General features: G+C 36.6%; 1 protein-coding gene and 1 pseudogene across 1 annotated transcript; both read right to left on the minus strand.

The window, feature by feature from the left end:
- Positions 1 to 2,137: 2,137 nt before the first annotated feature.
- On the minus strand, positions 2,138 to 4,711 carry LOC142643192 (putative pectinesterase/pectinesterase inhibitor 12). The gene is made up of 2 exons (XM_075817739.1): positions 3,736 to 4,711; positions 2,138 to 2,892 (listed from the first exon to the last, which is right to left on the minus strand). The coding sequence occupies exons 1-2, from the start codon at positions 4,709 to 4,711 to the stop codon at positions 2,138 to 2,140; spliced, it is 1,731 nt and encodes a 576-aa protein (XP_075673854.1).
- A 1,625-nt stretch (positions 4,712 to 6,336) lies between these two features.
- LOC142643193 (putative pectinesterase/pectinesterase inhibitor 12) lies at positions 6,337 to 14,101 on the minus strand (annotated as a pseudogene).
- Between the last annotated feature and the right edge of the window lie 3,160 nt (positions 14,102 to 17,261).

Raw genomic sequence — 17,261 nt, forward strand, 5'->3', positions numbered from 1 at the left:
CTCAAGTTTACTATGTTAATGGAATAAAAGATCCCACATGGAATGTTGTGATTGAAACCAAACCACGAAACCTTTATGAAATGCCATCAGATGAAGAAGAGCCATACCAAGAAGAAGAAAATTTACACTATAATGCAAATGTGCTACAAGAAGAAAATGAGGATGGTGATATAGATTGGAGTAGGAGTGGTGTTGAGAATATGATAATCGAGTGACTTCAATGGCTTACAGCCTCCACTCCATCACTGTATTTGGCTTCATCCAGATTAGTCATTTGTGTGCATAATACCAAGGATGCTTATTGAAATAGAAATTTAGTTACAAACAAGGTACGGGCATTTATATCCCATGCTCTCTTTCTTAATTATCTAAGGCTATTACCCTAAAAGTATAGAATGCTCTTAATGACCCCACTAAGTTTAATATGTGATTATTGCTTGAAGTTGCTTTTTTTTTTTTTTTGAAAGAGATACTATTGTTGGCTTTATGAATGTGTCCCCTTCATGCTTATATATCTATTTTGTCTCAGACATGCACTTTAGACTAGGGAGGCAAGGACAATGGAGTCATGAATACAATTTAGATCGCATATTTGAGCTTGATCAAAATTCTTGGATACATGGAGGTTATTAGCGAGGGTATTGAACTTTAATATATTAACTACAATCAACTCAAAAAATAGCATTAAAAATTTACCTCCTTACCTGATTTCTTTATCATTTGAGCCAATGTCTATTTGGAAGTAGAGTCAAATTTGTTTTAAGAATATCAAAATGTCTATATGTTCATAATAAGAATGACTAAGCTTTTAGTGGTGAAACAACAATTAAATTTTAGTTTATTTTGCTAGACTCTCGTATGATCTTGTTACTTACATGTAACACAATGGTGGATTTAATGGTTTAGAAACATTTCTGCAATAAGCGTGAGTTTTCATAAGTAAAACTTATTTATTTATTTTTTTGTAATTAGGGTGTTAATGTTAGTGGTGGTTGATTTTTTGAATTTTAGATTGCAGGGACAGTAAGAAAGCTGGGCATTCTGGTGGTTGCGAATAAAGTTTATCATATCTCACTTTTGGAACTAATCCATTTGTGCCAATGGGAGTATTTGGATCAATAGTGCCTGTTCGCACACTAGGGTTCATATCAAAGAGATGGCTTGTACTAGGTTGGTGAGTAGGATGGCTTCTGACTAGCGACCCTAATGGCTAGAATTCTTCCTAGACACAAAGGCTAAACTTCTTGGATCCAAGTCTAAATTACTGCCTCCAATTCTCAACACTTAATTGCTTTAAACTGATTTTGAATTGAGTTTTTTTTTTTTTGTTCATCTTATTTCCCAGTACTATGAGTGATTGGCAATCACTGACTGCTATGTGTTGTGGATATGTAAATAACATTTTTACTATAGTCTAGTTCATTCAACTTTCCAAAGAAGCGATCATGTAATTCTTCTAGGGGTTAATTACACAGATAGAAAATGATGGATAAATTAGAATTATGAAGTTCAAAGTGATCAAGCTGAGTCCAAAGGTTTCAAAGAATTTGAGCTAACCATCTATAAGTTGGTGGCCTAATTGAAAACTAGAGATGAAAAATAAGATATTATGAATTTTAATAGGCATAATTTTGAAGACAAACTTCCTATCACTTTATCACCAATCATTATATTCTTTGAATCTTAGAATTAACTTATCTCCAAAGAAAATTAATATTTTCATGATTATTTGCGAAGGCCAATTGTAGCCCTCGCAAATAATTTAGTATTAGTGAGGGTATATTTTTCATTCACAAAAAAAATAAACATTTTGCAAGGAATTTTTATTGTCCCTTAAAAATATTTTGGTGGGAATATTTCCCTCCAAATTTTTTTGCGTTTTAATGATTGTTTGTGAAGGTCAGTCCTAACCCTCGCAAATAAATTTAGTATTAGTGACGACATTTTTTTAACCGTCACAAATAATATCCTTTTTGCGAGAGATTTTTAATTGTCTCTCGTAAATAATATGGAGGGAAAATTTCCCTCCAAAATATTAGTATTTGTGACGGCTATAACACATAATTGCGACAGCTTTTTTTTTTTGTCACAAATATTTCACATTTTACCAAGTATTTGCGAGGGCATTATTTTGCCATCACAAATAATATTTTTTGAGAGGGCTTTTTGGGTCCGTCAAAAATTCTTGGTCGCTAATAGACATTTTTTTTTGTAGTGGAGTGAAACCCAACCAATCAGCACCATTAATGAACTCTAAAACTGTGAAATTAAGTGCATCAATAATATTCATTACGTGATACCCGGGCCAAGTAACTCTATCATCCGTTGATGAGCCAGGTCCATAATTACCATACTCCCCGAAATACAAAGTGTCTAATCTTTGATCATCATCATCACCATCAATGGACAATTGCATCCATCCAGCTGGGTCAATAAAGTCACCAATGTTTGATTCTAGGTAGACTGTTTGAGAGTATGCTCCCCCTGGCCTTCCTAGGTAGCTTTTCACACTAATAGAATTAGAGTGAAAATCATTTGCAGCGACTATTGAACAATTTTGAATGGAGATTCCAGTGTTCTCATCTGAGCTGTCACGAGATTGTTCTGTGATAACTGTAAGTTGGCCAGCCATTGGCATTCTTGTAACAATGTCACACGATTGAAATACAGCTGCTGCATTCCCAAATATGAAATCTATGGTGCCCTGTATGTCGCACTCTCGGTAGAATTGACGAAAGGAATGGACATGCAATGTATTCTCGTAACCGATGATGGAGCACTTGTAAAATGCGACAAAGTCTGCATTTACTCTCAAGGAAACTCCTTGTTTCTCTGCTCCAGCCTTGTTCTCGATTTTTATATCTCGTGCCCAAAAGTCTTCGCCAGACACCGCTAAAGTTCAATTAATCATTAAATATTACTAATTAATTACAAGTATAAGAGAAAGAACTTAGAAAATTTCTAAGCTTAGTACTAATTTTATCATAAATTAAAGCTTATAAACTAATATAAAATATGAGTGATGCCACCTCAACAACATATAAATAAGTGTTTGAATTATTTTTAGAGAGGTGTTAGGAATGTCACAAATTTTGCTACATAACCTTTTCAAATTGATGTGTCATCAATCACAAAAAATAACATAAAATCATTTATTATGTTTTTAAAATCTATTAATAACATTCATTACTACATCAATTTATATAAGTTATGTAGTAAAATTTGCAATGTTTTTAGAAATGTTTGTTATAGGTAACACCGTACTTTGTAATATTCATGCAGTGAAATTTATTTATTTAATTTTATTTTTGATATGATGCAGTGAAGTTTATAATATAACTAACATTAGTTAATTACTTAAGTATATCCGCACAAATATTAATTATATTTAGTGCTTAAACTTAAATTTAGTACATATATTGTAACTTAATTGGCAATTATTACTGTTCCAACAGAGATGCTGAAGGTTCAAATATCTCCTCTTTAAAACTATTGAATTATTAATAATAAAAAAACTTAATTAAAAAGAAAGTACTATTTCATGACTACCTCTATATATATATATATATATATATATATATATATATATATATATATATATATATATATATATATATATATATATATATTCTGATTTATGTATTGTGCCTTCAAAGGACACAAATTATTAGATATATATTAAAGTAAAACAAAAGGCATGCATGCAATGGAATTGAATCAATTAGCTAAACATACCAAGAGTTGCAGAGCTGAAAGTGGTCCAGCCATCGACCTTGCTTCTGTTACCAGTAATGATAGTGGCATCAGTTCCGTCTCCAAGTATAAAAATGTTTGGCTTGTAACTTGGGATTACCACATTTTCCTCATAAACCCCTTGTTTCACGTAGATACGTGTTTGGTCATTGCTATTGTTTGGAGCAAAGTTGATAGCATCAGTGATAGTAGTGAAGTTTCCAGTTCCATCAGCAGCCACAGTCAGCACCATGCTATGGAGATATATTCTATCCAATATCTGAGTCCGACTATCTAATTTCTTTGAAATCCATGTTGGAACATCCACGTCCATGAGGTGCCTATTATTTAGGCCGTCTTGGCTATTATTTTGGCTAAACAGAATTGAAAGAGAATTACTTACATGCTTGTAAGTGTCATTTATGGAATTCAGCAGGGCTGGCTTCAAAGGACCTGAAGCTGAATCTAGGGATTCCAAGCATGTGATCTTGTTGGTGAGTGCCGCGCTAAGGTAAACTCTTGCATCGGCTACTTTCCCTTCATTTAAGGGTGCATCATTGATTCGGGACACTGATCTTTGTAAAGAAGACAAGGTGATTTGGTGGAGTTCCGTGCAGTCCTGGATGGTTCCTCTTTGTTTTTCTATGATATTGTTTGGGTCTTTGGCCTCGGACAGCACAATGGAAAGCTTTTCAGACGCGTTTATTGCGGTTTTGAGGGTGAAAACGATGTAGTAGGCGGTGTTGTTTGGACTGCTATCATTTGCTATATCTTTGATAGCGAGTTCCAATGTGTCAAGGCAGATATCTGAATATGGTGTGGTTTTGCAGATAGATTTTATGTAAGAAAATTCCTGAGAAGTTGTGGAAGAAGAAGAAGAAGAAGAAGAAGAAGAAGAGTTGAGAGCCCATGTTCTTGAAAAGCTGAGTGCAGATAGGAGAAAAAGAAGTATCAGAATATTGGAGGTGGATGAAGTCATAAAGTTTGTTGAGACAAACTGAAGTGAAGACCGATCGAATTACATTATATAGACTTTGACAGCACTGGGTAGTAATATGACAATGCTATATTCTCCTATGTTTCTTAAATTTTACGGGAAATCAGTGGACAGATTGAATACTTGGAACCTGGAAAATGTTAACGATCACTTTGTTGTTTTATTAATTTATTTGTCTACTTCTTTTCCCCATTTGGAGGTTTATTTGGTCAGAATTGAGGAGTGATGGGTGGAAGACCGGAAACTCCAGCTTTGGAGCAGTCTAAGTCTCCTATCGGATACAAAATGCAAGTGAGACAAATGTGAGTGTGACTCTTGCAGCATACAGAGGTAACTGAGCATGAAAAATTATTGGCTGCTCTTGAAACACAACTATGTTTTAAAGGTAGAAAATGAGTGTTTTTGTTTTAAGTTTATGTGGCGTTTGGTTAATTTTTAGGTTTTAGGAGTATTTCGGTCATTTTTTTAGGTTTCTAGGATATTTTGGTTATTTTTAGGTTTCAAGGGTATTTTGGTCATTTTTTAGTTTTGGGGTATTTCTGTCATTTTTTTGGTTTTGGGAGTATTTTGGTTATTTTTTAGTTTTTGGGGTATTTCGATCAATTTTTAGGTTTAGAGGGTATTTTGGTCAATTTTTAGGTTTATGGGGTATTTTGGTAAATTTGTAGGATTTTAGGAGTATTTTAGTCATTTTCAAGTTTTAGGGTAATTTCGGTAATTTTGATTATTGGACAATTGAGTGAGTTAGGTTTTACTCTTAATAATCGAGTTGGTTGAGTTTGGATTAGATCGAAGTAATTAGTTAAATAAATAATAAATAGGTAAATAAATTTTATGTACTTAACCCAATTATACCCCCTCTAAACCCACTCATTTAGCACTAGACATAACCAACCCATACAAGACTCCGCACATATCTTATCAGAAATTGATTTGCAAGAGCCCTATCACCAATGTTTTTACATCTAGTACATCCACGCATGCACTAACTGACTGTTGTATAGCTTTGGTTGTAAAAGTCCAGAGTCAAGAGTCAAGAAGCATTAAAAGAGAGCGCGAACTAGCAGTTTTGAGTCTTCCGCTAGGATATCTAAAAAGAAGACAAAAAGACCTGCCCTAATCTGCTGGTCACAACTGTGTCCTACATTGATTTCTGCATTTGCATCATACGTAATAATATCAAGGGTAAGTAATTAATTGGGCAGATACTATAGTCTATAGACGAAAAGTTTTAAATGTTTTCTCTGATAAAAGTATAGGTAAGACCTCCACGAACCATATGGTTTGTTTCTTGTATCAATGTGTATATTGCCCCAGCTACTACATATATACCATCATGAAAGTAACAAGTGATGAAAATAAGTTGGGAATCACATTAAATTCCTAACGTATAGACTTCGTAACATATATAGCATCAGAGAACAGGAGTTCAAACTTCGAACTTCAAATCATTAGAAAGCGGTACATAATGCAGGGGATTTGAATAGAGGATGTCACTAAGTTAGAAAACTTTTGACAAATAAAATACCATTATATGAGATTTATTACTAGATCTAATTAGCTACATTTGAGGTTATTTTTTCCATAAAAATGGAAGACAAATCCATTTAATTTACCCAAAATTCACAAGGAATGGGACTTTTTACCAACCAATCAACACCCGAAATGAACTGGAACACGGTGAAATCAAATGTATCAAAAATATCCATTATGTGATACCCTGACCAAGTCACTTTGTCATCTGTTGATGAGCCAGGTCCTTTATTATCATACTCCCCATAATACAGAGTGTCTAATCCTTGATTATCATCATTGGACCACTGCATCCATCCAGCTGGGTCAATAAAGTTGTCAATGTAGGATACTAAGTAGACTGTCCGAGAGTACATCCTCCATGGCCTTCCTAGGTAGCTTTTTACGCTAGAGCGCAAATCCTTTTCAGCTAAAATATTACAATTTTGGAAAGACATTCCAGTTCTCTCATCTGGGCTATGATGACCGTGAATTGGCCAGACAATGGCATTCTTGAAACAATGTCACACAATTGAAATACAACCGCTGCATTCCCAAATATGAAATCTATAGTGCCCTTTATGTCCCATTCTCGGTAGAATTGTCGAAAGGAATAGACATACAATGTATCTTCGTAACCAATGATAGAGCATTTGTACAATGCGACAAAGTCCGCATTTACTCTCAAAGCAACAACTTGATGTTTCTCTCCTCCAGCTTTGTTCTCGATATGTATGTCTCAAGCCAAAAAGCCTTCTCCAGACACTGCTGTAGTTCAATTTATTATATATTACTAATTAGTTACAAGTAAAAGAAAAAGGAAACTTAGAAAAATTCTTAACTTAGTTCTAATTTTATCACAAAAACATATAAACTAATGTAACTTGATATATGAATGGTGTCACTTTAACAACAAATAAAGAAGTGTCTGACTTGTTATTTTAGATATGCTAGGGGTGCCACAAATTCTGCTATATAATTTTTATAAATTGATGTCACGAATCACAAAAAAAAAAAAAAAAAAGCAATTTAGTAGGTTCTAGTTAGGTCAACTAATAAAGTCTCTAATAGTTGAATAAGAGATTTGAGGTTTAATCCCCGCCTACATTAAAAATTGATTGGTGTTTTGGTCTAATAATAAAGAGCTATCATCAGAAGCGGACATCATAGGTTGAAACTCTTTTAAAAAAAAAAATTCAAGGCATTCATTTATTATGTTTTTGAAATTCAATAATAAAATTCGTTACTATATCAATTATGTAGTAAAATTTATAATATTTTCACAATTTTCTTTATTTTTTTCGTTATATGTGATGTCCCAGTTTGTAATATTCATGTAGTAAAATTTCTAATATCCCTAACATCAATTAAATACTAAAGTATATACCAACAAATTAAAGTTTATTTAGCGCGCAAACTTAAAATTTAGAGTAGTGTAGCTTAATTGGCATTTTTGGGTGTTCCAACAAACATGCCTAAGGTTCAAATATCTCCTCCAGAATTATTTTATTAAAAAAACAAAAACTTAATTAACAGAAAGGCACTACTTCATGAATATGTATTGTGCCTCTCAAGTACAACTTACACGATTAAGGAGAAAAAAAAAGGTTAATTATTTAGGGAAGGACACAAATTATTAGATATATAAAATTAAAACAAAAGGCATGCTTGCAATGCAATTGAACAAATTAGCTAAACATACCAAGAGTTGCAGAGCTAAAAGTGGTCTAGCCATCTACCACGCTTCTATTACCAGTAATGATAGTGGCATCAGTTGTAACTTGGAATTACCACATTTTCCTCATAAACCCCTTGTTTCACATAGATCTCTGTTTGATCATTGCTATTGTTTGGAGCAAAGTTGATAGCATCAGTGATGGTGGTGAAGTTTCCAGTTCCATCAGCAGCCACAGTCAGCAGCACCTTGCTCGGGTCATATTCACTCTCCAACATCCGAGTCCGACTATCTAATTTCTTTGAAATCCATGTTGGAGCACCCACGTCCATGAGGCGCCTATTATTTTGGCTGTGTTGGCTAATATTTTGGGGGAATTGGCTAGACAGAATTGAAAGAGAATTGCTCACATGCTTGTGCGCGTTAGTTATGGAATTTAGTAGGGCTGGCTTCAAAGGACCTGAAGCTGAATCGAGCGATTCCAAGCATGTGATCTTGTTGGTGAGTGCTGCGCTAAGGTAAGCTCTTGCATCGGCTAGTTTGCTTTCATTAATGGGTACATCATTGGTTCGGGACACTGATCTTTGTAAAAAAGACAATGTGATTTGGTGGAGTTCCGTACAGTCCTGGATAGTTCCTCTTTGTTTTTCGATGATATTATTTGAGATCCTGGCCATGGATAATAGAGAGGAAACCTTTTTAGACTCATTTATTGCGGTTTTGAGGGTGTAATGGAGGTAGTAGGCGGTATTGTTTGGACTGGTAGCCGTTGATATTTCGTTGAGGGAGAATTCCAATGTGTAAAGGCAGACTTCTGGGTATGGTGTGGTTTTGCAAATAGATTCTATGTTGGCAAAATATTCGTGTTAACGTATAGTATTGTGGGCTTGGCCCAACTAGGTTACTTACTTATACCACACACATTATAGTACTTGTACTGCACTCATATGCCTCTTATATAAAGGCACTCATGTATATTATTTTAGTGTGAAATACAATACCATTGAATTTAGTATTTCTAACATGGTATCAGAGCCACTGTTCTAACCTTTTCTTAGCAGTCTTGTCTTTATTGGTGTAACTTCATTCTTAATATTGCTTCCGCTGTCACAACAACTGCCACAGCCTTTCGCCGTTGAACCATCGAGTCTTCCAGACATCGTCCTCAGGTTCCGGACCTGTAGCAGCCGCCGTTGAGGAGTTCGAACACTGCAAAGACCACTGCCTTTTCCGGCAATTTTCCGAAGGTACCACGAAGATCGTCTTGCTTCGATCTACCTATTCGTGAAAACCTCACACTAATCGCAGCCTCCACGCGCCCTCACGCGCCGCCCAAAGTTTCTGCACAAAAAGTCACACGCCCACGCGCCGCCACGCGCCGAACCGAGCTGCCACGCGCCTCCATGCGCCGCCACGATTTGCCACGCGCCGCCACGCGCCTCACGCGCCAGACTGCTCTTGCTGATGTCAGCCCTAAGCCACGTCAGCCTGCCACGTCAACCTGCCACGTCATCGCTGACGTCATCTTCCAGCTTGTTGTTGACGTCATCCACCACGTCATTGTTGATCGTTTACCGTTGACTTTGACAGTTGACTTTCTGGAGTTGACTTTTTGCAGTCCAGGTTCTCCTTACTCAGTTTTTCGCGTAGATTTCATTTTTGCAATCTGATTTTACATATTGTGTCTCTAAATGGATAAAAAGGATGTTTTATTCCTCGCCCCATCAATACTGTATTGGAGGGGACTAGGAATTACTTATCTTGATCTCAAGCTGTGTGCAGTTTCTTTAAGGGTTGCATGCTCTGGCATTATTGCACTGGTGCAATCACTATTCATGTGAAGGGGGCAAGTGAAGAAGATGCTGCCTTTCTCAGTCGCATGATTGAATGGGATAGTCACAATCACATGATCCTCACATGGATTCAAAACACTTCCATTCCCTCCATCTCCAATTTGCTGGGCAGCTTTGATGATGCGAAATCAGCATGGGATATGTTGGCCAAAAGATACTCTACCACTCACGGATCCATGAAATATCAGTTAGTGGTTGAATTGCATCAACTCAGGCAAGAACCGGGGCAATCCATCAATGACTACTATAATCAGCTTCGTTTCATTTGGGACCAAATTGACCTTTCTGATCCAACTTGGGCATGCTCAAAAGATTCTCAACAATATGCTGCTATCAGAGATGAATTTCGTCTCTATGAGTTTCTGATGTCACTCCACAAGGACTATGAGCCCATTCGAGGTCAGCTTCTTAATCGTTGTCCTCCTCCTTCTCTTGATACTGCTGTGAACGAGTTAGTAAGGGAAGAAGCTCGCCTTGCAACTCTTCGAGCTCAGGATAAGTTTAATGTTCTGGCCCTTACTCCTTCTGCTCTATCCATAGAGCAACCTCAGCACTCAGGAGATTCTTTTAGCTCCAGCAATCATCGTAGATAGACCAATAAAAAATTCTGCAACTATTGCAAGCGCCTTGGCCACACTATTGAGACTTGTTACCGTCGCAACAAATTTACTGCTGCAGTTGCTAACACTGAGTCTACTACGCCAATGCCTCCCATTTCAGCTGATTCCCAGTCTTCTGGATCCACTATCAACCTCTCACCCACTGAACTACAGAAGATTATAGCTCAAGCTGTTCGTATGGCTGGTAATGCATCTCTTTCCACTGCGCTCTCAGTTTTACCCAGTAAGTCTCAAACTTGGCTTTTTGATTCTGCCTGTTGCAATCACATGACACCTCACTCGTCCTTATTCTCCAAACTTGACCCTGCTCCACATCCCCTAAATATTCACATAGCTGATGGTTCCACCATGCATGGGAATAGTCTTGGTTTTGTTTCAACCTCCAACCTTTCTGTTCCTGGGGTCTACCATATTCCTGACCTATCTTATAATTTGTGTTCTGTGGGACAATTAGCTGAACTAGGTTATCGCCTTATTTTTTACTATTCTGGGTGTATTGTGCAGGATCCGAGGACGGGACAAGAGCTTGGGACCGGCCCTAGAGTTGGGCGTATGTTTCCAGTGGACAATCTTCATCTTCCACCTGTTACTTTGGTATCTGTTGCTGCTGCTGCCGCTGCGGTGTCTTCCTTACCCTCTCTCTCACTTTGGCACTCTCGTCTTGGTCATGCATCCTCTTCTCGGGTACAGCAGTTAGCCTCTAAGGGTCTGTTAGGTTCTGTGTCCAAAGACAATTTTGATTGTACTTCATGCCAGTTAGGAAAACAACCAGCTTTACCTTTTAATAATAGTGATTCTATTTCTAATAGTATTTTTGAGTTAATTCATTCTGATGTTTGGGGACTTTCTCCTGTTGCTAGTATTGGTGGATCTCGATATTTTGTTATTTTTATTGATGATTATTCTCGTTACAGTTGGATATTCCCTATGAAATCTCGTTCTGAAATTTTGCCAATATACAGTAACTTTGCAAAAATGGTTGAAACCCAATTCTCCAAAAGAATCAAAAATTTTTCGTTCTGATAATGCTCTTGAATACACTCAATATGCTTTTCAAGCTCTGTTACATTCCTATGGCACTGTACATCATCTAACTTGTCCAGGTACCTCTCAGTAAAATGGTCGAGCTGAATGTAAACTTCGTCATATTCTTGACACTGTTCGTACTCTTCTTCTTTCTGCCAAGGTTCCTCCTCCATTCTGGGGTGAAGCTGCTCTTCATGCTGTTCACACCATCAACCACATTCCAAGCACTGTCATCCATAATCAAACTCCGTATAAGCGCCTCTTTGGGTCACCCCCTGACTATCATCACCTTCGCTCCTTTGGATCTGCTTGTTTCGTCCTTCTTCAGCCTCATGAGCACAACAAACTTAAGCTTCGATCTAGACTTTGCTGTTTCCTTGGTTATGGAGAAACACAAAAGGGGTATCGATATTATGACTCTGTCTCTCATCGCTTTCGTGTTTCTCGTAATGTGGTCTTCTGGGAACATCGCTTGTTTGTTGAATTCTCTCATTTTCGTTCTTCCCTCACTACCTCATTTGTACTTGAAGTCTTTCCGGAGGAGTCTCAGTTGGACTTCTCTATTCAAACACCAGATCCTTTTAATGTCTCTTCTAGACAGGTCAAAGATGAGCAGATTGATGACGAGCTACCTCAACTTGAGCCTGGGTCCCCCACTCCTGCTCCGCCTGAAGATCCTCCACAAGACCTTCCACCTCGTCACTCAACCCGGGTAAGATCCATTCCTACACATTTACTTGATTATCATTGTTACACTGCACTTGCTACACTCCACGAGCCTCAAACCTATCGTGAGGCCTCCACTGACCTTTTATGGCAGATTGCAATGAAAAAGGAACTTGATGCATTAACCAAGAACCATACTTGGGACTTAGTTACTCTCCTTCCTGGACAGTCTGTGGTTGGTTGCAAGTGGATCTACAAGATCAAGACTCGCTCAGATGGGTCCATTGAGCGCTATAAGGCTCGTCTTGTTGCAAAAGGCTTTACACAGGAGTATGGGATTGATTATAAAGAGACTTTTGCTCCAGTTGCTCACATCTCATTTGTTCGTGCCCTCTTGGCCGTTGTTGCTACTAAAAAATTGGATCTTTTTCAGATGGATGTTAAAAATGCATTCCTTAATGGGGACTTGAGTGAAGAAGTTTACATGCAACCTCCTCCAGGTCTCTCCAATGACTCCAACAAGGTTTGCCGCCTTCAACAAGCATTGTATGGTCTTAAACAAGCTCCTCGAGGCTGGTTAGCAAAATTTAGCTCTACTATCTTTCGCTTAGGTTACACTGCCAGTCCTTATGATGCTGCCTTATTTCTTCGTCGTACTGATAAAGGCACCATTCTACTTTTTCTTTATGTGGATGATATGATCATAACTGGTGATGACCTTAGTGGCATACAAGAACTCAAGGATTTCCTTAGTCAGCAGTTTGAGATGAAAGATCTTGGCCACCTTAGCTATTTCTTGGGTCTTGAAATCACTCGTTCCTCAGATGGTCTTTATATTACTCAAGCCAAGTACGCTTCTGATCTTTTGTCTCGTGCTGGACTCACTGACAACAAGATTGTTGATACCCCAGTTGAGCTTAATGCGCATCTAACTCCCTCGGGGGAGAAACCATTGTCTAATTCTTCTCTTTACAGACGATTGGTTGGCAGCCTAGTCTATCTCACAGTTACTCGTCCAGACATTTCCTATGCTATTCATCAGGTCAGCCAATATTTGTCTGCTCCACGGTTGACTCACTATGCTGCTGCTCTGCGCATTCTTTGATACTTGAAGGGCACTCTCTTCCATGGTCTTTTCTATTCAGCTCAATCTCCTCTTGTACTCCATGCATTCTCTGATGCTGATTGGGCAGGAGATCCCACTGATCGTAGGTCCACCACTGGCTATTGTTTTCTCCTTGGCTCTTCCTTGATTTCTTGGCGAAGTAAGAAACAAACCTTTGTGGCGCGCTCCAGTACTGAAGCAGAATATCGTGCTCTTGCTGATACCACATCTGAGCTTCTTTGGTTACGATGGCTTCTTACAGACTTAGGTGTGTCTACATCCTCTGCTACTCCTCTTTATTGTGATAATCAGAGTGTCATTCACATTGCTCACAATGATGTTTTCCATGAACGGACTAAACATATTGAGATTGATTGTCATTTTATTCGTTATCATCTTGTTCATGGTGCTCTCAAGCTCTTCTCCGTCTCCTCCAAAGATCAACTTGCAGATATCTTTACCAAGTTCCATCCTAAGGGACGCCTTCGTGATTTGGTCAACAACCTCAAGCTGGTCTCACATCCACCTTGAGTTTGAGGGGGGCTGTTAACGTATAGTATTGTGGGCTTGGCCCAACTAGGTTACTTACTTGTATCACACACATTGTACTACTTGTACTGCACTCATATTTGCTTGTACAACACTTATATACCTCCTATATAAAGACACTCATGTATATTATTTTAGTGTGAAATACAATACCATTGAATTCAGTATTTCTAACAATTCGGAATAGTCTGGAGAAGTTTTAGAACAGGAACAAGAAGAAGAAGAAGAAAAAGAAGTAGAAGAAGAAGTAGAAGAAGAGGAAGAAGAAGAAGAAGACTGAGAAGAGTCGAGAGCCCAAGTTCTTGATAAGCTGAGTGCAGGGAGAAGCAAAAGAAGCTTCAGAATATTGTTGGTGGCTGAAGCCATCAAAGTTTGATGAGATAAAAATGAAAGGAAGACCCACAGAGATTAAGAGGGCCTAATTGCTGAGATAAACAATGCCACTGAGAACTTTAAGGCAAAGCTTTAATTGCATGCTTTTTGTTAGAATTTGATTACAATGCAATATACTTCTTTTTCGCGGGAAATCCGTGGAGAGATTTGAGTACGTACATGAAGATTGAGTAGAGGGTCACAGTCAGTGATGCACAAAAATGTGTAACCATCACTTAATTTATTTGTCTATTTCTTTACCCCATTTGAAGGTTTATTTTTGTTCAGAATTCATGAGCGCGATGGGTGGAAGACTGAAAACTTCCGATTTGGAATAGTCAAGTATCCTATTGGAGACAAATGTAAATGGGACTCTTGCAGCAAACATGGGTAGCTGAGTATAGAAAATTATTGGGTGCTTTCATAACATGTTAATATAATGCCTACTCTTCTTATATTTATGGTGTATCTTACCATGCATAAATTAAATTACTTAGATTTTACCATAAATTGAATTTTTTTTATCTATCATCAATATGAGAAAAGTGAGCATTATGTTACTTTACTCCACAACACCTAATAAATAATTACTAAGAAGTATTTTTTTTCCATTTTAGATTTTTTTTAATAAAGAAAATTCACGTGACTAGATAAGTTTGGTTTTTTAATTTTTTAATTTTTTTATACAGAATTAAAAAGGTGGAATCTTAGGAGTAAGTCACTTTCCACTATAATAAGTTAAATTCTAGCAAAACCCTAGTATTAATGTGTCTCGTATAACTCAAACCCAAGCTCTAAGGCAAGAAAGACAAGTTGCTTGACCAATAGATAGTTTTGAAGTGGAATAGTAGGATACCCTCCCTCCAAATCATTTTAAAAAATAAATAAATTATCCTTTTCTCTTGTCACAAATTGTTGTTTATCTATTCCATATTTGGATGTCCCAAAATGTAGTCATTTTTGGAAAATCAATAAATAAAATGCCTATCATATCCCTTACTTTAATTTTTTTTTTTTAAACCATTCTTTGTCTATAGTTTACATTAATGAAGGTTAGTTTGAAAACTTGTACCTTTTAACTAAAAGACAACAAATTAAATGATGCTCCCTTAGAAAATTAGATTTTCTAAAAATTTGGGATGAAGTGAGTAGTATTTAACTAGTGTTAAAATATGGCGTTTGAGATGTGATAGAGTTTTTTTTTTTTTTAATCATGACATTTTTTTTATGATAAATTGCCTGAATTATGTCATGGTATCATTCCACTAAGAACAACCTCTAAAATAAAACCCACTTCATATTGTTAAATTGAACAAATCAAACAAATTAAAAAATTGAAAAAGAATAGAGAAAAATTATTTTTGGCGTTGAGGAAGTGAAATTATTTTTGCCATTCAAAGTAGAGAAAAAAGACAAATGTATTTAATTAATGCCTCATTAGATTAGATCAAATTTTAAATATAAATCCAACCAATATTCATCACCAATAATAAGCTCTGACATTGTGAAATTACATGTATTGTAAATATCCATTACGTGATACCTTGACCAACTAACTCTATTATGTTGATGTACTTGACCCATAATTTTCATACCTTTCGAAATAGAAAGTGTCTAATCCTTGATTTTCACTATTAGCCTCAGACCACTGCATCCACCCAATTGTTGGACTTCAGGTGGATAGTTTGAGAGTACATCCTCCATGTCCTTCCTAAGTAGCTTTTCACATTGCTAGAATTAGAGAATAAATCATCTAAAGCCAAAATTGGGAATTTTGGATGGAGATTCCAGTGTCCTCATTTAGGCTGTCAAGAGACTATGTTTGTGATAATGTGAATTGGCATGGAGTGCATTGTAAAAATAATGTTACTCTCTTGAAATACCACCATTGCATTCCTAAATATGAAATCTACAGTCCCATGATGTTACACCCTTGATAGAATTGTCGAAAGGAATGAACATATAATGTATATTTTGGTAACCATTAATGGAGCGCCAATAGAAAACAACTAAGTCTACATTTACTCTTAAGGAAACCGCTTGATGTTTCTATGCTCCAGCCATGTTCTCAATACATATGTCTTGTGCTAGAACGCCATCACCCAACACAGTTGAAGTTTCATTTATTATATATTACTAGCTAATAAGTAAAGAATAAAATGAAATGTAAATGAATGTGATTAACGTCTCCCTTTAATAATCTATAAAAACCAAAAGATTAGAGACTAAATTGATACATTTGAAATGTTAAAACTAAATTAACATTCAATGCAAAGGTTAAGGGCCAAATTTATAATTTATGGTTCAATGCCAATCCAATTAGTACGAAAATTACTTTAGGTTATTTAAGTTTGTATAGTTATATATGCCACATTTCATGAGAGGATGTCTTTATTGCAACCTTAAATTACTCAATAAAAGGTCTTCAATTTATAATGGCCATAGATTTTATTCCTATTCATGGTGTCACAATGCACAACTTTATGTAGAATTTCGTAAAAAAAAAAATTATTAAAATTTTGCACATGCATTTCAATCAAAAAAACAAAAATAAAAACAAAAGAAATTACTCATGTATTAAAAGGGCCCATGATTATTCAGAGATTTTATGGCAATCCTTTCACCTCTATAACTGTTGTACCAACATCCATGATTAATGACGAAGGGATTTCAAGGGTTGTATCCTCTCCCCTCTTTAGCCACTACAAATTCCCTTAGACTTGTAGTCTCAAGGAAATGTGATTCTCTATCCCAGCCTTGGTTAGTATATGGCGGAACAAGCTATAGTGGATATGGTGGGATATATCCTCAACTCAAGCCACACAATTGCAACAAGTTGCCCAGGCTCTTGGGTAATCATCTTTTCCTATCAGTTTTACAATTGTTCCCTCAACTTCAGTATAAAGCAAAGAACTGAAGTCGAATTATATCTCAGATCCAGAGATGAAGAAAAGCCTCCATAAAACCGAAGATTTCAGTTATACTGTTCCACTGAAATGATAACGATCACTTTGTTGTTTATTTAATTTATTTGTCTGCTTTTTTTATCCCATTTGGAGGTTTATTTGATCAGAATTCGGGAGTGATGGGTGGCAGACTGGAAACTCCGGCTTCGGAACAGTCAAGTCTCCTATTGGAGTCAAATGTAAGTGGG

Source organism: Castanea sativa, chromosome 7 (assembly GCF_040712315.1).
Source record: "Castanea sativa cultivar Marrone di Chiusa Pesio chromosome 7, ASM4071231v1".
Classification (NCBI taxonomy): domain Eukaryota; kingdom Viridiplantae; phylum Streptophyta; class Magnoliopsida; order Fagales; family Fagaceae; genus Castanea; species Castanea sativa.